General features: G+C 44.5%; 1 protein-coding gene across 2 annotated transcripts; it reads right to left on the bottom strand.

Annotated features, from left to right (window-relative positions):
• Window positions 1-9,912: 9,912 nt before the first annotated feature.
• Window positions 9,913-20,150, bottom strand: LOC131889173 (fez family zinc finger protein erm-like). 2 transcript variants are annotated; one of them, XM_059238203.1, is made up of 7 exons: window positions 19,801-20,150; window positions 16,672-16,899; window positions 14,940-16,197; window positions 13,143-13,174; window positions 12,993-13,076; window positions 10,785-10,912; window positions 9,913-10,543 (listed from the first exon to the last, which is right to left on the bottom strand). In XM_059238203.1, the coding sequence occupies exons 1-7, from the start codon at window positions 19,940-19,942 to the stop codon at window positions 10,244-10,246; spliced, it is 2,172 nt and encodes a 723-aa protein (XP_059094186.1). In that variant the 5' UTR covers window positions 19,943-20,150; the 3' UTR covers window positions 9,913-10,243. The 2 variants fall into 2 exon arrangements, with proteins under 2 accessions (XP_059094186.1, XP_059094185.1); XM_059238202.1 differs by having other exon boundaries at window positions 12,993-13,174; window positions 19,801-20,147.
• Window positions 20,151-24,001: the final 3,851 nt, after the last annotated feature.

Genomic DNA, 24,001 nt, shown 5'->3' with positions numbered 1-24,001 from the left:
CTCAAATCACAAGTGCCACGGGGTCCCCATTGTGTAGCTGGCTCTCTTCAAAGACTCGAACCGGAGTGAGTGGTATATTCTTTTGATGGCAATCTGGATAGAACGAGGCTCAGGCGTAAGAGAGCATCATACATTTTTAATGCCTCCACAATGCCAAGATATGGGTTTTACCACATTAAATGCCTTCCCCGTTGCCCGCCCCACACCAACGAGGTCCATTGACAAAAGGCGTGGAGCATATTTATCCATTCAGCCATCCTGAGTGGTTCAACACCCCCCCTCCCCCCCCCTCTACACACACACACACACCATACCAACGAACGGAAGAACCAACGGCGACAGGTTCGTTGCTCGCTCGCTTCGAGCTCGTCAATATAATGGGAATTCGGATTTTTCCTCTGCTTTACACAATGGGCGACATAGTAGGTAGACGATGGTAGTGGGTGAGTGGGACAGACGACGAGCGGTAACCGAGGACGGCTGACGGCACGAAAAAAAGCCGTTTCCAAAGGCGGTGGCTCTATTTGCTTACTAGCACTTATGAATGGTTTAATTATAGTTGGCTCTTATGTGTGCACGTAGATTTGGAGGGTAATGATTTATTGGGAAATAGTGCGCTCACGTTTGCTCAGGGCCAGCTCGAACCTCGACCATGAGGGACGTCCCAACAATTATTCAGAGTACCTGGGAACCTAACCAGGCCAATATTTCATTTCGTATGTAGTGGAGCTTGTTCCCGGGTTTGCGGTGCGGTAAACATTCATCGGAGGACGCCGCTGAAATTCGATCAGTTGGCTGTTTGACGTGAGTGATCCGCTTCTGGTTCAGGTCGTGTCTTTTGGCCTCTGATGAACAGGATTGAATGCATGGGAGATCAATGTCAGTGACACTATTCAAACCTTCTCGAATTTATTTGATGATTTCATGTTGATTAAAAAGGTTCCATTGTTGAGAGAACATAATGTAGTATACGCACATGAGTATGGCTCATGTTCCAACGGACGGTTCAATGGAGAGGATAATTTAAAATTCACCATCAGACTTATGGCCATTTTGAGAGAGACAGTCAGTAACGTAATTAACCCCTTGAGAGCCGTTTCCTGATTGATGGGAAAATAAATGTCACAAGCAATATTGGACCGCCCCAGGATGACGGAACAAATTCATTGTATTCAAATCCTCAAGCCGTCCCTCATTTCCTGTCAAGAGCCGTTCCAAATCCCGGGTCATTTCTTGTTGAGTGTTCCAAAGTTCGACTCGAGATTTAAGACAGATGATCCGCGTGACTTTGTTTTTCCCCGAGTCCAACCACCCAACCAACTTGCTTCTCTTTCTCTCCTGAGTGAGTATATTGTACATGTGCTTTGGGCTTCCGTCGAGCTAGATTGAAAAGCTCAGCTGTGAGTCTTGTCCAACTTTTTGGACCATCAATCTGCCCCCTTCTTTCTTGAATCTTAATGGTCTTCAAACATGAGCATACCCAAAGATCTCCGACCCTCGAGTGCAGGTGAACCAGTGCTCAGCCGTTAGTGGGATTCCCGGATTGGATGATGATCATACTCCGGGTGGGCTTTGAGTTGAGTGGATTTGTTCCATAAACCAAGGAACAACGAACACTTGGATGGCTAAGAGTGACACTGACAGGCGTCTCCTCAGTCCGTGTGAAGTATGAGCAATTCTGACAAAGGAGCCTCTCATGAATTCTGCTCTCTTGTCCCTGATGCTAAGTACATGATGTGAGCAAGTCCGACAGACGAACGAAGGAACGAACGAATGAAGGAACACCAACACTGGTTCGGAATGCCAATGAGCAATGCAAGTTTGAGATTCATCCGAGCCTTGGATTCGTCTTTCCCTCGTTCTCCTAAGTCAATCCTCCGTTGATGCATACCTTCGTACCTACAGGACTTACAACTTATAACTACCGGGGGAGCCTTGAGCATTTCACGAAAGCTGCAGGATATTGAATGAGGTGATTGCATTTTGTTTGAGCTTCATTTAACGGATTTTTTTCATTTCCTGGCTCGTGGCTGAAGGTAAACAATTCATGAGAGGGGATGTGATTCTTTGTCAAGTACTTGAGGCAATGGGGTCTGTCCGCCCTGATGTTGAACATATGCTCAACTCGGGTTTTGAGGAAATGGAATTTGATCTCCAGCATTATTCTGGGGGACAGAATCGTGTGGAAAGAGGCTCTCTTGGACCAGATGATCCGACTTGTGCGCAATTGTTCCTTTAAGAAGAAGACAAAATCAAAAAAGCCAGTCTCGGGTCTTTTGCCATAGATTGGTTAGCATGGTCGCCTTGGCCGTACAGCAGAAACAAAATCAAAAAAGCCAGTCTCGGGTCTTTTGCCATAGATTGGTTAGCATGGTTCAGCCGTATCAATCAGAAAGAGCAACACTTCAAAGAGGAGGGAAGGATCAAAAAGCTCACAGATGTGAAATCGCAAACTTGGGCCAAGAAGAATAAGTCTGCTTTACATCACTTAGCCTTATACCATATCATTTGTTGATTTGCATTCCATTCGTGTTTGAATTAGGCGCTAAACCCATCATATATGAGATATGGAGGCTAAATCCTATGAAAATATCCTCATGTCTGTGAATCCCCATTTTCCAACGTCGATTGTCAAGAATTTTGATTGTAAAGTGGGAATCAATCATTGAACTTCAAAGAGAATAGTTAGCTTGTCAGACCAACTCTCATGAAAGTGGTGTTCCACGAGGAACTAGTGTATGCTAAGTGTGTGAGTGTGTGCGTGGGACCATGATTGAGTCCGTTGAATTTTAACGACGTCGATGATAGATCGAGTCCAAGTTGTGAACATGGTGGGCGTGATCCATTGTTCGTTGGAACACAAGTCTCAAGGATTAACAGGCTTTAGAACATATCAGAATGGAGTTCTTGTTTTGATCTTGTTCTGTCAGCAGTCACGTGTTTCTACTAATATTCCCATCATTTCCCATCTGAACCGCCCAAATTCGACCCTCATCGAGCTTTTCCGCATTTTCTCGAAACCATCCGGAATCGACATTTCCAAGGTTTTCATAAATGCATGTGTCAATGAAAACCGAGCGAGATGTGTGACAGAGATTCTTTCATGCTTGATTTCGCTTGCTTTGTTTCGACCCAGCCATATGTTCCATTCGCAATTCTTCTTCTGTTCCACCTCACCACGTACAGCCCGTTGTTCCGTTGTAGTACCATTGATTGCATTATGTACTAATTCGCGTGTCGAATGAAGCATAGAAAATCACTCTAACTCACAATCCAATCCAAAACTACAAAGCAAACGCCAATACAAACAATGGCTTCCTTATTGTATCTCTTCTTATCATCTCAACTAAGGGTTAGAGAGGAACACGAATACCAAGGAATGAGAAAGACATTTTGGTCACCCTGTGTTTTTGTCTCTCGGTCGCAAATGAACATTCATTGCCGTATCGGGTGTTCTTGGGACGGATGCCATCTGCAAATGTTTCTGGGATTGCGAATTGAGGTGGGGATAAATCTAACCTCGCTGACAGCCGCCCGAGATCTCGGCAATACAATCAACCAATGGCTCAAGGGAGACGAGGGACTCAATGTTTTTATTCATGACCCGGAACAAATCAGGAATCAAAGATTTGTTGATCCGAAAAGTCCTTTGATCCAACAGTCTCGAACTCAACACTCTTGCATATGATAACGAACGGAGATACATTTGCAATACATCATAAGTTTTTTAGGTTATTCCAGGTTATTTGGACATAAGTTCGATCAATCACAATCAAGGTGGTCATTATCACACCCGCTTGATGATCCCGTAAGAGAAGCATGTAATGAATGATTTTGCCCCTAGAGGAGACTGTTTTTCGGGTGATGAGGGGGGGGAGGATATCAGGATCGGGGCAAATCCCTTTACCATCTGTGTCAGTGTTCGATGAGGACCTCATACTGAACATTTGCTGGATTGACAGGATTGCCAAGATGCCATCATCTCGATTCTCGCAACCAGTCAAATGTATCGGGGTTGCAATCTCGTTTTGAGGGTATCAATTTAGGGATGACAAGTGATGTGAACGGTTGATGGTAAGAAATGACTTGCTGAACATGACTCTAAATGACAAGAGGGAAGAAACACGTTTTGGCAACACTGATCGTGGAAGGGTCTGTTTTATCTCAGGCTATGATTATGATTTGCAGCACAGAAAGAGAAAGAGAAAAAAAAATGATCTCTCTATCATAAAACCCCAGCTGTGATCCTGTTCCATGATGGTTATTGAATTGTAGGACCACACCGAAAGCGAACCAAACGAGAACGATAAAAAAAACCATACGGCTGTTCCTTGCGAGTACACACTCGTTCTATGTACAGTACATACACCACACACTGTCGTCCATCCTACCAAAGATTTTCTCAAGCTCGCAGTGGTTCTTGTTACAAGATTCCAGCCTAAAAAAGCTGGGGTTCTCATAGGCTCTTGTCGGATTGGTAATGAACACTAGAAGGCCGGAGAAGCTCTCTGTACTGGACACCAGACCCATATCCTTGGGAAATCTTCAGATTGCTCCCTTTCTCTGGCAGTTCGGGTAGCTTGGTGTTCCTCGGTGGGATCTGGTGGAGCTGAGAGTTCTGGTTTTGGAACAGACTTCTTTTCGGAGAAGAAAAATGAAGTTTCTTCTTGTTCCACTCCGTCCTCGAGTAATTGTATCATGGTGCCTATCCGTCCTGTGCTGGCTCTAGAAAAAGTTGTGAGTCGACTATACCCAGAAAATCCTAGAGGAAGATTTGTCTAGTTTTGCATCAAGCAGTTTAGAAGCGCATTCTTTGTTTTGAAGTCTAAACGGAGGATTGGATCGATCTGGAAAAGATGGTAATGTTGCTCGATATGCCACCAGTTATGTGGAACACCGGGCATAGTTGTGAATATAGACTAAGATCAAATTCCAAAGTTGACCTTAAAGCCATCACGTTTCAAGCCACTGGATCATTGGATCGATCGCGAATAATGTGATCATCAAAACTGGAAATTGGGACTATCATGGTTCTCAAATTGACTAGGGTGGTCCAGGATACTTACTTGAGTCTGTTTTGACGGAGGGGGGGAAGACGGAGAAAGGAAAACCATTAAGCCGGTATCCGTTTGTTCCCATTGTGGAACAACAGGCATTGATTATTGCTCCACTCGGAATTGTAGTATTTAAGTGTGTATGCCGACCTATTAAGTAATCAAGTGTGATCATGTTTGAGTAGTTTACCTGTGTAATTACCTACATCTGAATAAGGAATGACACTGTGCCAAATTAGTTCACGTTGTGTGTTCCTTCACCAATGATGGTTATAACTTCTGGAAAACGTGTCTTGTTTATGGTGCGTAAATTAGAGGATGGTAAACAATGGCAAGCATTTTTCAAGAGTTCTCCCCTTCGCTTCATTCAGCCCTGAATGAAGTCCCGAAACAATACATATGAAGCCATGCGTCGGCAACAAGCACCACCATCACGTCAATGATGATGATTGCTGTTCCACATTAGTGGAAAATGGGCCTCTCAGTTTCTTAGCAGCGTTTATGATTGTGATATAATTATGCCCTCGGCGGGCTTCAAATTGATGGGTAATTACCTTCATTAGAAGCGAAAGAATAAAACTCTATTCGCTTCTCATGCACGCACCAATTAGAATAGCTCTAGATTATCTTCATTCACATTTGTTTTCAGACATGCAAATCCCTTGAAATGGAATTTCTTCACCAAGAGCGGTTTGAAAAAAAAAATTGATTTCCTAACGGGTTATCTTCATTTCGGAGGGAAAACGCCTGAATCATGGCACACTCCATTTTCCAACATGCCCATAGATTTATCGTTCCAGGGTGCCAAAGCTGTCTCCCAGTTTCAAGAGGGTTAGCCTCTGCTCTATGATGATGAGATGGATTGAACCAAGATCGGAAGAGATGGAACCATCGTATCCTTCCTTCTTTTTGGTTTCGTCTACGGCCCCCGTTTTCTCCACTGCTTCGAGTGCTGCTCCTCCTCCTTTCTCACTTTTGTCCCCAATCTATGACTACAAAGTGAATACTCATCGCCCAAAACTCCCACCGGACTCATTTGAGAACATCAGCCCTGATAATCTGCTTCTCGAATAGATAAATGAAACGAGCCAGAGGAGCGAGGAAACCGAGAGACAGAAAGAAAGAGAGAAAGAGACAGAGAGAGAGCAGCTTAACTGAGAGTAGGGAAATGGACCATGAGCAACGGAGACGACACTCTCATAAAAGGGAACAAAATACCCACTGAAAAAAAACCTCAATCCCATTGATAGGTCTATTGGGGAACAACATTGGACGTTATGGACTAAAAGTATACCACTTGTATTGTCTTGGTAAGTCCCGTTTCTTAAATCCCTTTCATGATGTGATATTCAAGGCTAGATTTTATGCAGTTGTGTAGATTCTGAATGATTCGATCCCTAATACCATTTGGGATCTCGTTGCAACAGTTCGAGAATAGACGCCAGCTTTACCGTGGACCAAGACTGATTGAGATGGTGGAACCTCGTCACCATTGTCACAGAATCAATTCTTTTTTCTGGCAAAAGCAACAACATGACATTCCAGGGTTGGGAACACCCACGGGACCAACACGGACTTTCATGAAAAAGAGATTCACTGCGTTGGCCAAATAGAAAGAGTCGGCCAACGAGAGAAAAGATCCACAACAATAAATAGTGCCAGTGACTATTGGTGTCACGGTGGGATGAGCATGAATTCTATGGGTCCATCCATCCATTCCCAAGTGATTTAAACCTCTGAACCCACATTGAATGCCACTCCTCATACTTCACTCCCTGTGAGGGTGATTCCAATTGAAAGAGGTGAAGTAGCTAAGGATCCCAATAGGTGCCATTAAAACCAAGAACTCCGAAGCCTTATTGAACATTCGTACATTTCAACAATAGGTCTAAATTTTCTGCTATAACGTAAGTGGTGGATCATCTCGAGGAATTAGATAATTAGGACGCCAGCTTCTACATTTTGATGAAATTGCTTTCAATGTTCGTGTTCGGCAAAGTGAAACATGCGCCATAATAGAGAATTCTATCACAAAATTGCTTGGTTCCAATCAGAAGTACCACCAGAGTAAAAGTGCTCGTGGGGTGGATAGGGAGCATAGCGTACTGTATGTTCCACGTAGTTCTCGTGGCAAGTAAACAAGCCAGCCAACAAGCAACGTGCATGACTTGCATGTATGCACTTGACTAATGTGGCACAGATGGATTGGAAATCTATTCTTGCCCACTCCTGGTTGGTTTTCCAATTACTGATTTATTGCCTGATACTGCTTCATGTGTGGAACTTGTACCAACCACAATTGAGTTGGAACATAGTACAGCACCAGTGAGTGGGTGAGTGAGGAAGTGGTGGATCAACCTGCGTTGTAGGTGTGTGGCTGGCCATTCTTTCTTGGCAGTGGAATGGGAAATGGTGGCAGTATATCTCGCCCAAGTCGAGATTAAATCCGGCCCAAGATGGCCTCCAAAGCTCTGGCGACGGTGTGCCTTGGTTTCCTTCCCTTCTACTGAGATTATTGCGTTCCAGGGCTTCATAAATTGTCCCCCATTTGGGAGCATCATGTCTGCGCCCAAGTTGGCGGGACCCAACGGGATCCACCGAGTCACATTGTGCCAGCTCGTTAATTCGACAGGGAAAAATTCCTCGCCTCCAAATGAGAAGTCGGCGAGTCATGCCCGAGCCAAATGAGAGCGAAAAAGAGATTCGAACTACGAAAACGCTTTCGGAACGTTCATCTCGAAGCCATTCTAAGTTGTTGCTCCATGGATCTAAAGCCAATTTAGCGCTTAGGATTTGTGCTCGAATCGGATGACCAATGATGAAGGATTTTCTCCATTGAGATTCTGCGAGTGTTCATAGGCTGTTTGAAAGTCCGGCTCGAGAAAAAAAAATCCGTTGGGATGCCATTGGCTGGCGCTTTGTGCCGCCATAAACTAAGGAATGTGGCATTGATTTCTTTCGTCGTTTGGCGACGTTTTCCTCCAGAGGATCATCAAGATTCACGATCGCCTCTTTTTCGAGGAATTTAGCGCTCATTAGCATTCCTCCAGACTTTATTGGAATGTGAATGGATTTCGCTACAGGACGTGGATAAGATTTGGGAACAATCTGGAACCGAGTCTTCCAATGTTAAAGAGGAACTTTGTACCCTGTTTTCCCGATCCATTCCGTGAATGGCAAGTTGGACCTTGAGCTTCCATCATCCATCCAATCGCATGTCACGAATCAATATTTGAACTCACCGTCAGAGGAGAGAGAGAGTCTCCGTTAATTGAATGAAATCGTTTTAATTCTCCAAGCTCGTCCAAATCTCATGCACGAATAACTTGATTATGTTGACTTTGCTTCCGCCCAAACCACATGGGACCGTCAATCAAAATGTACATGTTCCCTGAGTTGTATTTTTTTAATGCGCACTAATGCTGAATTGGAGTCATTAAGTCCTCTCGAATTTCACGGACTTCATCTTTAATAGCGGTACCGAAACCTTCAATTACTTCCATGGCCGCGTACTCCCTTCAATTAGAATTGGACTCCACATAACTAATGGCTATACTGTGATCCAAATCAGCTGACCCCGCCTCGATCTCCCTACCCACTTCATATTTACGAGTACATAGGAACTGGAATTTAGACTGTGATAAAGTGCGCTTGGCGGAGCTAACCCTCGATTACTCTGTAAATAAGCGATTATCCGCTCACTTAATGCCGAGGCGATTTTTCTCTCATTCTAAATCTCATGGAAGTGACGAAGGATCACGTGCCCGACACGTGGCCAACAACCAATGACGGTGGTGGCTTGTTCCCGAATGACCCACCAGATGCGACGGTCCTGGAGAATTTGCAAAAGCACATCAACAATATGGTTTGGTCTGTGTGGTGTGGTCACAGAGGCAGTGAATGAGAATGCCCTCTCGAATGTTTCACAAGTCATTGACCACCAACGTTGGATCCATTCAATCATTGGTGGTCATTAAGGGTCACACATTAACGTTTCTCACACCAAGCCTGAGATAATGGACGTGAATACAGCGTTGCAGAAACGATTAATAGTAATTGTCCATGCGGATGATTCAATGTAAATCCAAGGACATGCACGACTTCCAATCAAACGATGTACAAATGTGCAAGGGAATGGAAAGTCTCGGTGACACAACTGTTAAGGTAGATGCGGAATCAATTACTGGCTACTACTCGCAGATAGATAGAAAGAAGTGAAGCAGATCTAGAAGAACCTCAGAAGAGGTAGGAAATTCGATTCCCCACTGAGAATTCAGAAAAGCCCCTCCGCCATTCGTAAATGGAGTCAGAGCATCTGGCATTACTCAGAGAAGAAGCTCTCCCAAGGCCCCGAGGATGGTTTTGTGTGGAATCGGTGTAGATTTCTTAGTGGTTTCATATCCAATCTTTCATTCTAGATTGCTTCTGCCATTTGCCATGGCAGAGATAGAGGAGGAGGAACGATCCTCAGGCCTGCTTGGAAACTCGAGAGGAGATGATGATTTGGAGAACAGATGAGCTCCCGCCACAACCAACCAACCAACCAACTAACCACAGAAAAAAAGGAGATAGAACAATGGGGATCGCAGCCGAGGAAAACAGGCGCAGCTTTCTGTCTCCGCTGTTCTTATCGAGATGGCCAAAGCGGCTAAAGAAGAGGAATGTATATATATATATAAGTGAGCATTGATATCAGATCGGATCTCTTTTCTGTTTCGGTTGGGCTTTTTCTGCTTTTTTGTGTGTGGGGAGGAGTGTCGTTCGTCACGTTAATCCCGTCATGGGACGAGGCGATCGGCTTTCAAAAAGCTTTCATGATTTCAGAACCCCTAGGTGCGAGAAGATCGTGACGTGAACGAGAAGAATCATTTATTGTAGAATTACATAGATCGAGTGTTTTGATTGCACACTGGTGAGCACGTACAGATTATGACGATAATAATAATAATAATGATAAGGATGATAATAATAATTGTGAGGGTGAGGAAACATGGATTTGATGTAGATATGGATAGGGTCACTTGCAAATTTTTCCATTAGTCGTCCGATTAAATTATTTGACAATGAGAAAACAACAACTAGAGAGATAGCGATTGATATCACAAGAAATATAAGAGTATTAACTAGCTTGTTTGGTTTCTTTGTTTTGATGTTTATCCAAGAGAAAATGACGTCATAGGTCCATCAATTTAAGCAGTCCTTTCGAGCAGCTGAGAGGTGATTTGAGGCGAGGACATCTGAAGGGGCGTGCCAAAACCTTGAGGGAGGGGCAAAGGGAGAGAAGTCGCCAGACTGGGCGGTCCATTCAAAAGATGATTCCGATAAGACATTAAGGGAGGAAAGGGCGACAAATGGTGAGCTAGGGAAGAGGGAGGTGCAGAAGGACCATCGTTGGAGGCGTGGCCAGGCCGTCCATGGTGAGAAGAGGGCGGTAGAACTCTCAGATCGGTGTGCTGAGTCTCCTTGTGACGGCGAAGATCCACTTTCCTCTGCAATGAGAGAGGAATAAAGATTGAAATGAATGACGATCTAAATCTCACAGTGAGAGTCTTGACTGAGAGCGTACCTGAAAACTCCGCCCACATAGATCACAGTTGAAGGGTTTGAAACCGGAGTGCTGAGTCTCCTTGTGACGGCGAAGATCCACTTTCCTCTGCAATGAGAGAGGAATAAAGATTGAAAGGAATGACGATCTAAATCTCACAGTGAGAGTCTTGACTGAGAGCGTACCTGAAAACTCCGCCCACATAGATCACAGTTGAAGGGTTTGAAACCGGAATGCTTCCGTGAGTGTGTGATGAGATTGGAAGATTGGCTGAATGCCTTCCCACATACCACACACTTGTGAGGCTTCTCACCTAAAACAAAGGAAATGAGAACTAGATTCGACTCCTTGGCGGTCTTTCTTCCACTATCGATCGAAGAGAGAGAAAGAGAGAGAGAGAGAGAGGAAAGGCTTTGAGGATCTAGGGAGCCACTTAAGGCCAGTAAATCCAAAAAGGCAATCTTCTTCTTCTCAATCCCGTTTGAGGGTTTACAGAGCCCGATTCTGTCAACACTTCAAAGCCCTCAATAACACAATCTCCTCGTACAGAGAGCCAGCTCATGAAGTCTGGCGTTCCTAAGGCTGGATGGGCAGAAATCAGCTCTAAGGAGGAGGAGGAAAAGGCAAAGGAGGAGAAGAAGGGGGGGGCGAGGCTTCAACTACGACAGAGACGTCACGGGTTCTTGAAAACCCGGAGGCCAAATATTTTGCCAAGACTCCGAGCCAATAATGAAAGAAAGCAAAGCTCAATCGTGAAGATGAGCGGAGTGGTGCAGACGGTGGCCAGAATCTTTTTCTCCTTCCAACAAAGTCGTGGCTAGGTTTATTGGGATAATTCAATTGCCCACTGCCAACGCCAGTTGGTTTAGACCTCGCCAGGAGCACGAAGTCTCAACTTCGAAAATACTCCACCCAAAGAAAATCTGAGAAGCGCATCCGGTTGTTTGCATGAAAAATGGAACTTAGGTATTTTTTAATTGAAAAGGTCCCTATCATCTTATTACATAATAATAGCTGATTTTAATTGGATCTAAAATTGAAATCTGCTTAGGTTTTCAATTTATAAATTACTGCTTGTCTGCAGGAGTTACAAGAAATGAGTGGCGCACTTTTTCGAGGGGCTTAGATTTCTACACACAAAAAGTAGAAGACTTTGTGGTTACTTTGGTATTAGATGTTGGTGTCTAACACGAACTGAGATCGGATCCCTGAGGCCAACGAGCTAAATACGCCTCAAGCAACTACTAACACATGGCAATTTACTGTAGTGGATATCTATCTACTTCCACTAACACCTCGAGAGAGCGAGGTCCATGAGCCGACTAACTCAAGTGAAAGGAAATCCGTCCTGTCTTGATTAGGTCACAACCTCAAGCAATCTGCTACATTTTTGGTTCGTACCACGAGGGAGGAGCAGGGTGGCCAAGGACCCATTGGAATCGTCTTAACAGCGCGAAATGGTCTCCGGTCCGCTTCCTTTATTCTTAAGTGGCTCCAGGAGGAGAAGGGCCAATTGAGTTGGTTAGCAGAGATGATATCTGACCCTAGACCTAGCATTTGTTCCAAATCTCTGATTACTCGTGTCCTGGAACCATTGTGTTCCATCCACTCTCAAGTGGGTATTGTTGTCCAATCTGAAGGGTCCTGGACAAGATGATCTTTGGCCACCCTGAACACTTGCAACCACCAGGAGCAAGATTATCCTTGTTCCAACTATGGAAGACCATGGTGTTAGCTCGCTGCATTGCCCCAGGGAGAGAAACTGGAGCATGGCATCATCTGATTGTGGTAGCTCATTCTGATCCTGCATATCTGGCCATAAATGCACTTGGTGCACTGTCAAAAGAGCTGCTACAGGGAAAACTTTCATTGGATTAAAGATTTCCATCTTGTTCGACTGTGGACCAACTTGAGCCTACAGATTGATATTGATAGTGAATCTAGGATCGCCAATGAGCGAGTGAACATGTGTTAGGGAACAAACAGTATTCATGAGGAGATTTATATTTGCTCATTTACACTTTGGCCTCTCTGCCTAACCCAGCCTCACAATAATGACAGGTCGACTCGAACCAGAATGTATTTGCTTCATCATTTCGTCTAATAGACTAAGCTGTCTGGAGCGAGTTATTGGAATGGACAGTGTGGCGCACACACCCTGTTAAGTTGAATGACAGACAAGAGGATGAATAATAAATCTGACGTTGCTTGCTTGATTTAATGCCAACATAATGCAACTAAACCCCAGGACGTATTGTTCGAAAATCGGAACATATTTGGGAACGAGTGGAAGGGCGAAAAAAAGAGGGATTTCAATCAATAATTGGATTGGCTTTTGGCGCCTACCGAATCGAGAGCGAGTGTTCAATCGAAAAACTGCAGCTAGACCTTACCTGTGTGGATATAAGTGTGCTTCTTCATATCAGATTTCTGATGAAATCGTTTGCCACAGTACTGACAAGGATAGGGTCTTGTATCTGAATGAATGAGAAGATGGGTTGATAAAGTAGAGCTTCGTTTAAAGGACTTGCCGCACTGCTTACAGGAGAATGTCTTTTCAGAATTGTGGACAGCCCTAAAATGAGAAACATGGACAACATTAGTACCAACTACAAACACAAGAATAGACAATCGTTTATCGCTTTTCGAAAACGACCACGGCACGGCCATTATAGAATCAAGAAATGCAATGCAAAGGGGCTTTATTGCGGCTTTCAATGGCCTTTTGTGAGTGTCCACCAATCTCGAGTTCCATTATCCAAGTTGTGAACGGGCATGGAACATCGCACCTTTTTCGTGGCTGCGTGTGAACTACTGATCGAAGAGGACTCGATGTCGAGAAAGAAAGGCTGTAAATTCACTCTCGACCTCACACAGATCCTGGCCGAGTCGACGAGTCGTTCGTTCGTTCGGCCAACAAATGGCCACGACAAAAGGGGGAGAAATAAATAGACATTTCCTGTGCTTTGTTGTTTGGTATTCTCGACGCTTTTTGTGTGGAACACAGTTCCAAACCTATTGGAGGTACACGAGGAGCCATTCAAATGGTAATTGATTTGGCCTAGCTTGATCGTCCGTACAAGAATGATTGCCGCAAAAAGCACAAGTAGGTGAGGTCTCAAATGTCTATTCTAGTTCCAGAACAACTCGCAAGGGGGATCACGAACCTATCGTGCAAACCCTATTGTATTATTGCATTGTTCTACACTACAATCTGTTTTGAAGTATGGAGAAAGTTTGAAAGATATACGAGCGTACTGCTCTTCAACGGTGGCTTTGGAGGGTTGGCGATGGGTTGGGTGATGGGTGGCGTTGGTGGTCAAGCCATAAAGGTTTTCCAAGTGCTCCCAGAGGTGCGACTAAAACCACAGTCCCCACTGGCCTCTAAAGAAGAGTGCCAAGAATCATCAGTGACAAAAGGACGTCATTTCTCAAAAGCATGTGCATGTCAGACACTCGTATGGTTGGGAGTTGTTGGGACTTGTGGTGACCAAAAAATCAACCTGCTTTGTTCTCAACGAGGCTTTACGACATTTCGGCAAAAAAAATCTGCTCGCTGAAAACAGGTGGCCACACGAGGAGATCGCGCCGGAAAGGCTCGTCGCGCGGGCGACCCCATTGCAAGCCAGGCAAGCAGACTCGAGGCCCTCAATTGACACTACAGCTATTTTTGTTTGAATTCCTGGCTGCTCCCAATGTGGATATTTACACGCTAACGGACCATTCCAAGTGCGCCTGGACTCTCAAATATGCCGAACATGACGAGTATCCGCGTATTTGGACGCACACAGAGGACATCTGGTTGATTTGGCTTGAAAGCTTTTCGTCATAAAACCAAGGCTTTGGGAGGCTGACACATTTATATTTTTTGCGGCCGACTCACTGACTGGGGCTCAATTTTGTATTCAATCAGCCCAGGAAAAGTGGGATCGGAGTATGGAATGCTTTCAATGTAATCATATGATTGTCAAGAAGAATGTGGTCGCAGGTTGCCGGCTGGACCAACCCGTTAAACCCCTGTCCATCGGGACAAGTCGTAAACCGAGGACACCCTATCATAATTCAAATCAAGTTCCCATTTTTTACTGCCGACCCTTCAAAGCCAACTTGGATTGGGTTTTATAATCATTTATGGCTCCGAGCTTACTCTTCTTCCCTTTTTTTCGTCCTTATTCCTCACTTCAGTACAGTACGTACATAACAGACACTTATACTACAGTATTTGGTACATAGGAGAACCGGGGGAAACTCAGAATAAATGGCAATTTGTCAATGACAACTGCCCGGCAAAAGTTGGAACCAAAAAGAAATGAATCCCAATTTCCAGACTGAATTATTACCTGTGTTGGGTTAGGCTGATCTCATGACCAAAAGTCTTGTTACAGAGCTCGCATGCGTAGGGGCGTTTTCCATTGTGGGCTCGACGGGCGTGGACTTCCAATCCGTGGGGTGTCGAGAAGATTTTGTCACATTTCATGCAGGAGTAAATGTCTCCCGCCAAAGGTAAGGACCGATATTGTCCGATTGGGTCTCCTGTGGTCGGCGAGGACACCGTGGTCGGTATGGCCGATTCCAACAGCGGGTTGATCAGGTGATTGTTGTTGCTCGAAGCACCCGCCAAAGACCGCAGACGAGCGGAGATCTCAGACGGATCCGGACAGTTGCCCATCGACCCTGGATTGGGGAATCCCGGGAAGGGAAACGGGAACGAGGGGGTCAGATTCCGGTTCGAATCGGACACGACCTTCATGGCGGCCAGGGATGTGAATGCAGCGGGGAAGAATGGGAAAGGTGGCACCGAGGGTGGTAAGGAAGGTGGTGGGGGAAGGGTGTGTCGGTTTCCCCCTGAGGATGACAAGTAGTCAGCCACAGCTGCCAAGCGGTTTTTGTTCAACATGTCCAAGGTGAGAGCCGGATAGAAGAAGGATCTTGAGGCCAATTCCGCTGGGGTGATCTCGTCTTTCTCCTTGTCATTAGCTCCCTGCTTTGGAGACGGAGGCGTCGAGGGAGAGGACGGTGAATCTCCCAAAAGAGATGAGACGGAGAAAAGGCTGGATTTACTCGGTGTGCCGGGCTTGATGGTTAAGTGAGTGGTGTTGGTGGTGATGCCCTGACTCTCAGAGCTGATATTAACACCATCCTCGTCATCATCGTCATCATCGTCGTCAACCTGAACCTCCATATCTTCGTCCATCTTGCCAGGACTCATCTCTTCTGATTGCCGTGGATGTTGGAGTGGCTGGTGGTGTGGGTGGTGGCTGTGGGGATGATGATGTGACTGATGTTTGTTGGGCTGTTGGGGTTGGTAGTCTTTGGAAGTGGGGCTGTTGGGTACGCCGTGAGTGTGGCTGCTTAGAGTGCCCAATCTTCCCGAAAGCTGAGGATGGTTCCAAGGCGAGAAGGCGCTACTCGACTTTAATGAAGGAGTCTTGTCATTGTTAAGTGTGTTGTTGGTGTTGGCGTTGGTGGTCGTGGAGTTGGTGGCATTGGAAGAGGAAGAAGAAGGGGAGAGAAGAGCCTCATCACCAGACACTGAAGAAGGGCTTTTGTCTTGAGGAGGAGATTCCATCAGGCGGTGGATACCGAAACTAATCTCGTCTAAATGGGAGAGGAAATACGGAACGAATTGAAAACGGCAATGAAAATAAATATTTGAGGAACCATAGTCGCAGGAAGAGTATGTAGTGTAGAAGTAATAGCAGTGATAATAGAAAGAGGAAGACCAGCCTAAGATACACCAGCACTTCCAAATGGAACGTTTGAGGCGATGAGAGAGAAACAGAACGGAATTGATCAAAAGGGAGCCAGAGGCGAGTTTATTACAAGTCTAACTTCGGAGTTTGACGCTGGGACGTTGTCCAGTATGAAAATACTCCTATCAAAGTGGTGGGTGAGTGGATGCTCATCCTAGTAGGTAACGTCCAAGCCCTAACTCTGAGGTAAGAGCGTTTAAAGTCTCGCTTCAGGCTCGAAAAATGAATGCTCTTGGAAGGCAATGACATGGTGGTACTTTTGATTAGGCTCTCCCAAACTACTGTTCACCGGTGCCCAATTCAAAACAATCTCACGTACCTGAGCCGAATCCCTGTCTCTCCTTAATGGACTGTTGCAACAATCCCGCCCATGGACCACTCGGATATCGGGAACATAACGAGAGAAATGGTAGCATATCCGGCTTCCGAGGCCAGGTGAATGGCTGGGGGCTCTTGGGGTGAGCCTCATCCAGCTCAATGTGGTGCTCATCTTTTCTCACATTCTCACTTGATTGTTCATTGTTGTTGGTGGCAATGGAGTCATCATCTGGTGGCGAAAGAGAAGGGAGAACATTGGGGTTGAAAATCATCGACAGTTGTGGAATTGGTCGGGGAAAAAAGATTGCCCAGGAACTTGAATTCTCTAGAGACTTTGCATGTATGAATCCCTTTGGCCTAATTGGTTTAGCGCAGCTTCATACCCTCGTCCCAACCATCCCAGCTGTCCTCGAGCCACGAAACTTCTGCTGCTGTCATGATGAAGTCGCTCGAGGAAAAAGAGATGAGTGGATCAGACGGAGGAAAAAAGGAAATAGAATGAACCGCCATACAGAGCAAGCTGTGTGTGAGTCCATGCTACGTACGCACACCATACACTGTTCGTGAACCAGAGATGTACGTAGAGTCCTTTGGACTGCTCTATTCATGTAGTGCTCTATTGTGTGTAACTACTACGTCGAACATGATCAAGGGAGGGATCGAGGGGAAAGGGAACTGGCTGACTAACTCACTCACTCGAGGAGTGAGTGAATATCCGTTACATGAATACCATCAGGCCGGCAACGACGATGGAATGACTGACGAATGATGGGGGGATGGCGGCGGAGAGAGCCCTTGGGCAAGATTGGGGAAAAATGTGGTAATGATATTAGATCGGCCGCTCAATCAGGGATTATGACACTGAGTGACTGATGACATACTCAAATTAGCAGGTTGAACAATGCAGACCGTATGAGCCAACCATTCCTAAAACCAGGACTTGTCGATTGGATGTTCCATTGATCTAATTGGTCCAAGGTTGGTTGTTCACCAAGTGTCACGAAATCACGTTTTACAATCAATCGACTTTGGTACATATATGGGTCTGTCCTAACATCCGCCAGATAAGCAGACAGGCACATTTCTATTAACCTGACTTTATCCAATCCGGCTGGAAATCCCAAGGGAGTGTCTACTACGGGCCACCCTCCAACTGGCGAAAATTAAGACACCGTGCGAGATCTCATCAACGAAGAATCTCACGCGAAATCTTCTCCCGCTGCTCAATCCCCCTTTTCGACAAACCATAACCATCTGCAATCTGCATTGGCTTTCTGACTTTCTGGTCCAACAGTTGTTATTACTCGTATATCGGGATGTCCCTCAATTGACATTCGTGACAACCATATGTTGAAACATACTATTGGTTGTTCCATAAATCATAACGGGCATTGCAGTTGTCCAGAAGAAGTGGGACGACTCGTTTTCGTGATCTTAGTGTTATTGGCCATTGGACCATCCCACTTCATCCATGAGAAAACGTGCGATCATTGATGATGGGCGGATTGGTTGGAACGACTGAGATCTCTATCTATCTTTGAACAGACGGTTCCTGACAAGTGTGCGTGTAGTCTATGTATGAAAAAAAGAGCTGTCACACTTAAAAGAACTTCCATTTGAAAGGACTCTCCACGCCCCCTTCATTCGCCTCCCTTTCTTCTCTTTCCCTTTGATTTGATTACAGTTTCCAAAACCATAAAGCAAATTTTGAGCTCACTCGCGCCCCGATTCCCGATGCTCAAGTGTCAAAAGCTAACCTAATCCCCCTTCATTCATTGGTTGATGCGTTGCTCCATTCAATAATGGAACATTATTATTACTTTTGTTGTTGTTGTTATTTTTGTTCTAAATGGCAAACGGAGTGAATCTCTATTCTCAATACGCAGAGATAACCAGACTAGAATGAATCTAGATATCCGAAAGACGATCTCAATTGAAATAGATTAGAAAGGGAGAAACTGAAGGCAGAACCCAAAAACGACTTTCCGTCTCATTTGAGCTCGACAATTGAAATAACCTGCCCCCCTACCAAATAGAGAGTGTGCTAGAGAACAATGCACCCTTGAGCACTGTAGGAAAGCTGCTGAATTGAAGGAGGAGGAGACTCAAACTCCTATAAAATATTCCTTCACAAACGCTTCTGAGGCCTAGCATGTCGAAATAAAACATGCCTTGAACAGGTATCTTGGTATTTGGACAATCCCATGGGTTCCAGAATTAGATGACAAAAATACTTGAAATTAAGAATTACTCTGAAAACCAATTTGATTAACGTGATATAGTGAAGACCTTTTGTCTTACTTCCTATTTAAAGGTTTATCAATTATTTTCAATAATGAAATAAATTATCTTTGATCATTGACCCTCCATTAAAAACAATACTGTCAAAATATTTCGGTATCTAACATGTTTGACATGTGCTCATGTGCCAACCAAAAAAACTTTAGATTCGTTGATTTATCCTGCTTTTCAAATTATTTCTATTTGTAGGTGGATTCTCTAATTCTAGCGAATTCTCGATGTCCGTGCAATGATTGGAGCTTTCAGCTTGTGATCATCAATGGTGAAATATATGTGAAACAAAGGACTCTAATTGTTCTGCACTGAAATGATTTTTTGTCATTATGCGCTCATGTTTTATTCCGCCACCAATCGAATGTTATTGCTTTGCGCTTTGATTTTAAGCCAATTGTGAATTCATTTCGGGTCTTCAAAGATTGATTACTTTACCTAGGACTTCTAGCTGGTTCCCTCTGTATGAAAGATTAAAACACTAACTTTTCTACTCTCAACCAAGGGATTTGGGATTGGAGTTGTGCAGATTTTGATTTCGTGATTGTGCCCTGAACAAGTCATTAGTTTCCAATTTGATTGTTGACACACCACATTCCTCATCCACCAAATTAGGTCTCAGAGGATTAGTTTTGTAGCAAATCACAACGACAGGCAACTTCAATTGATCTAGGAGGCCAATTCTAGGTAGGTAGGTAGGTAGGTAGGTAGCACACTGCACACTCACACACACAATTGTCTAGATTGATATCGCGTGTCCTCAGATTTGTTCAATCAAACGAGGTCGAAACCGGGCTAATCAAAAACATGGCCGGGGAAAACATAAAACTATCCCTACCTTCGGAACATGAGGCCATTTTCGGCTTGGGCGTGACCACTCTGAAGGCGGATGTGGTTGAAGGTGACACTGAAGTGGGCAAAGACGTGCCGGAATTGGTTGAGGCCACCGAGGTCTCGCCTTGACCCGAGTCCGTTGTCATTATTGGGGGCTTCTCTCAATGGATAACAAGTGGTCCCAAGGTAGTAAGAAAGTGCAGGGAAGAATGCAGTGCTCCCTCAAAGCCGAGTTCACAATCTGAACTGGAGACAAATTTCCAGGTTTTTGAGCATTGGGGATTTTTCTGCTTCTTTCGTGGCTGATCCAAATTGGTGGCGGCAAATAGAGGGGATCCTCCGCTCGCCGCTGGCGTTCCCAAAATCCCGACTGTTGCTTTTCCCCCTTGGAAAAATTGTTGAGCATACCCGAGGTTTGAGGCGTTCAGTGGCGACAGTGGCGATCAACAAAAAGAGGAAAGTGGTCCAACCCGGCGGCCACCAAGGCACACAAACACGCACCGACCACGACGACGACGGCAACGGCTGCAACGAGGACGAGGACCAGAGACCACCGCTTTGAGGTCACTCAGATTCCTTCCAACTCGCGAACTTTCCTCTCTTCTTTCCGTGGATCGAGCCGAACACGAGATGGAAGAGGGTAGTTCAAGGGGCTCAGGTGGTTGGTGGTCCTGAGGATAGAGCAGAATCGAAAGGGCGCGCTCTGTATTTTCTTGTGGACAGTGTGCTCTGGGAACAGCCTCGGAGTGAGTTCCTCTTTCCGCAAGGTTTACGGAAACTTCTCTCTTCACGGATTCTTGGGACATACGTCCATTGAAAAGTACTTGAGTGGTGGGTGCGTGCCTTTCGAGAGTACATGTCTGGCTTAGGGGGAAGGGGGGAGGCTCGTCAGTGGAACAGGAAATGAAGGCGCGCTCCACAACCTCGGATGGATTTCACTCAATTTCTGCTTGACAGGGTTGTTATTCAAGCTGAAACCAATTCTTGAGCTCACTTAATATTGAATATGGGGAGTGTTCAAAGTGACTATAGATAGTTCTACTGAGGTAATTGAACGTTGAGCGGGCACTCATAATATGTGCCAAAGTGTTCGGGTCTATCAAGAAGTTTGAAATTTACTGTGTCCAATTGGGGCCAAGTTTGTTAGGCGTGTTTCCTCCTGTTTCAATATCAGTAGGGCCCTCTAACGGTGACATATAAAAGCAAATGCATAGAGGACCAATCCCTCTTCACAAGTACGACCAAATATTAAAGATACATGTATTGATTTTGCTGGAATATGTATAAATTCCTGCACGAAAGGTTTCCTTAAGGTTGGTACAAAATTCAGTACTAATTGATTGGTCTTTAGGTTCTCTTTCTTGTTCGGTTAGTCAATGGAGATTGCACGACGTGGTTATATGCATTGGGAGCATATCAAACTACGGGGATTTTTGATGCCTTGGTAATGGAAAGCTTTAATGTGCTCAAACTTTTAATTAAAAGCCACACTCTTTTGCCGAAACCGTTGTTTAAAAGTAGATATCAAGGTTTTTTGGAAAGCTGAAAAATTGAGCGTCTGTACTCAATATGTTCTGTGGTTGATGGGTTTTTGTAAGTTACAGTCAAGCATTTTGACTATGAATGGATTTTTCCTTTTTTTTCAGGGGCTTTAGTAACCGCTACAGGGAATGTAATCCCCCAATACTATCAAAATGAAAGGTTATGATTCGTCTATTTATTACCTTTCAATCTTTATATGATATTTGGTCTACTAACGAATTTGAGTTGGCATTTAGGGTTGAGCGGGCACTCATAATATGTGCCAAAGTGTAGGGTTGATCTGGAATGCTATCTAAAACTTTGTCCAAGTCTGACTTGAAAGATGCAACCGGATCAACAAGGCCTACGTATTCCCTACGAATATCAGAGGGAAGTAAATTGAACAATGAAGGAGCCCGAGAAAGAAGAGAAGTGGACTTCATTGTTCGAACTAGCCTGGATTCTCAAGGGCTTGAAGGTGCTCTCAAAACACACATTAAGCCTCTACGGTCACTAGAATTGACCCTAAATCCTGGTTTGGGACTTTTCTCGTCTCTCCCAATATGAGAGCTCCCTCATTTCTGTGATGTTCCTAGTAAAACATCTTTGGAACTGCTCGACCTTCTGCAAACCACCTGAACTCATTGGAGCCCAAATGGGTGAAGCATATTCAAGATGTGGTTGAACAATCGATTTGTACAGAGTTAGTATCGTGATGCTATCTTTGGACTTAAACTTACGGTATATCCAACCACACATTTGAAAAGCTTTACCTACCTTCAACTAGATATGCACATCAAACTTTCCATTTTTTGGAGGATTACACCAAGATCTTTCATAAATGAGACCTGCTCAATATCTTTACCTCCTTTGGTTTCACCGAAAAGATTTAGGTTAGTTCCAATAACTCCGCTTTGCACCAAAAAGAATACATGTGTATATTTTGACACAAGTCCCACTTGAAGAAGAATCTGCCAAGGTCCCTTAAATCAAGAGTGCTCCAGCTCAATCTCATCCACATTCCAGTGACTCTCGGCAAAATTGTGTTTGAATTGTGCTCAAGTTGAAGTAAATACACTTTAGTATTAAAACATCTCCGCAGCTACATTGCATCTAAATTCAATGTTATTGAAGCCATTCCATACGAGGTATCCAGCAAAACGGTTCCAACCCAGTTTACTCCAGTTAACTCAAGCGGTTATGAATGAAATTGTTTTTCTTTTTCGGCCATTTGAATCCAAATCCATCTTCATACCCTTTTGTTTAATTCTATTATTTTCCTAATTCTATTTCCATATGAGTTATCTTTAGCAATATGTTCTTAAACTTTATGCATATATTATGCACTAACAGTAATAAACTGGACTAACTACTTTTTGATGACATTTATCACAGCAAGTTTCCTGCCCTCAACATGCGACCAAATGGCACAAAAATTAATAGCGTTCCTTTTCCCTCATTCCCTCCCCAATTTCACCCCAAGATCGGTGTGGTGAGGTTGACTCCGCCCCAAGAATCAATGGCGCCTTCCTTCAATCAAGACAAGAAAATCTCAGCATTCGTCGTCGGTCGGGATTGCGGATATTCGAAGGAAGGCGCTGTCTTCGTTGCCAACGTTACCGGGGTCGGCGTTTCTCGTCGAACTTCCCGATGTCGACCTCTTCCTGCCCAGTGAGTGCTCTCCTCGTAACGAGCGGCTCTGAGGTTCCTGAACGTGGACCACGTGGAGCTTCCTTCTTCATATTCAATGAAAGGAGAAAATCTCAGTAAAACACGTCCATACCGCAGCAGCAGCGCCTCTTCCGAGGAGTCACGACGAAAGTCGATCTGTGATTGGAAGATCCTCTCCGAAGGGAGAGAAAGTCGGGGTTTCCTTGGCATTGCCATTGGACAAGAAATCATTGCTAGACAAACTTGGCTAATCATTGACTTTGAGGTGAACAGGAATGACGACGACTTGAGGCTTGGTTCTCTTTTGGGGGTAATGTTTTCGTTTGGCTTTGTCACGATCGATTCTACCAATTGAGAAGTCAGTTAGTTCCCTTTAAGAGGGAACGGGGAACAACGGTCTCATGGGTGCAAAAATGAATTTCAATGGAGCACCTCAACGCGAAGTTTGTGATCATCTAGGGATCCGGGACGAAGGGTTTGGTGAAGAATTTTGAACATACCAAGGGTCAAAACGAAAATGGTCATTTTGTGAAAGAGTTATATTTCACTTCGGACATAACCTTTTCTTTCTTTTAGACTCATTTCATATCAAGAAGCAAGAGCAATAGTTGACGACTGACTGTCCTCAGCATTTGAGTACATATGGATGTCAATGTTGGTTAATAATCTTCTACAATATGTACGGTTCAAAAAGGGAGTCACGACAATTGCACAAAATTTTGATCACGCCATTTTTGGGGAAATCAATACTATGAACATTTCATCACTTTCTACCAAATCTGCAATTTTCAAAAACCCATCATATTCTGTGTGTAATGAATGTACATTAGAATGTGCACAGATGACAGATTTTCAGACGTATTCTTAGGTACGCAGTGATAAATGGAGGTCAACGTTTTTAGATTACAAGGTGTTCAAATTTGAAATTGAGTCTCATGCATAAGTAACTTTAAATGCAACTGATGTTTGCCCTGTTTGGCCTCCATTTTGTGGCGGGTGTTGACGAATGCGAT

Source organism: Tigriopus californicus, chromosome 10 (assembly GCF_007210705.1).
Source record: "Tigriopus californicus strain San Diego chromosome 10, Tcal_SD_v2.1, whole genome shotgun sequence".
NCBI classification, from domain to species: domain Eukaryota; kingdom Metazoa; phylum Arthropoda; class Copepoda; order Harpacticoida; family Harpacticidae; genus Tigriopus; species Tigriopus californicus.
This window is presented reverse-complemented; position numbering and strand designations above follow the sequence as displayed.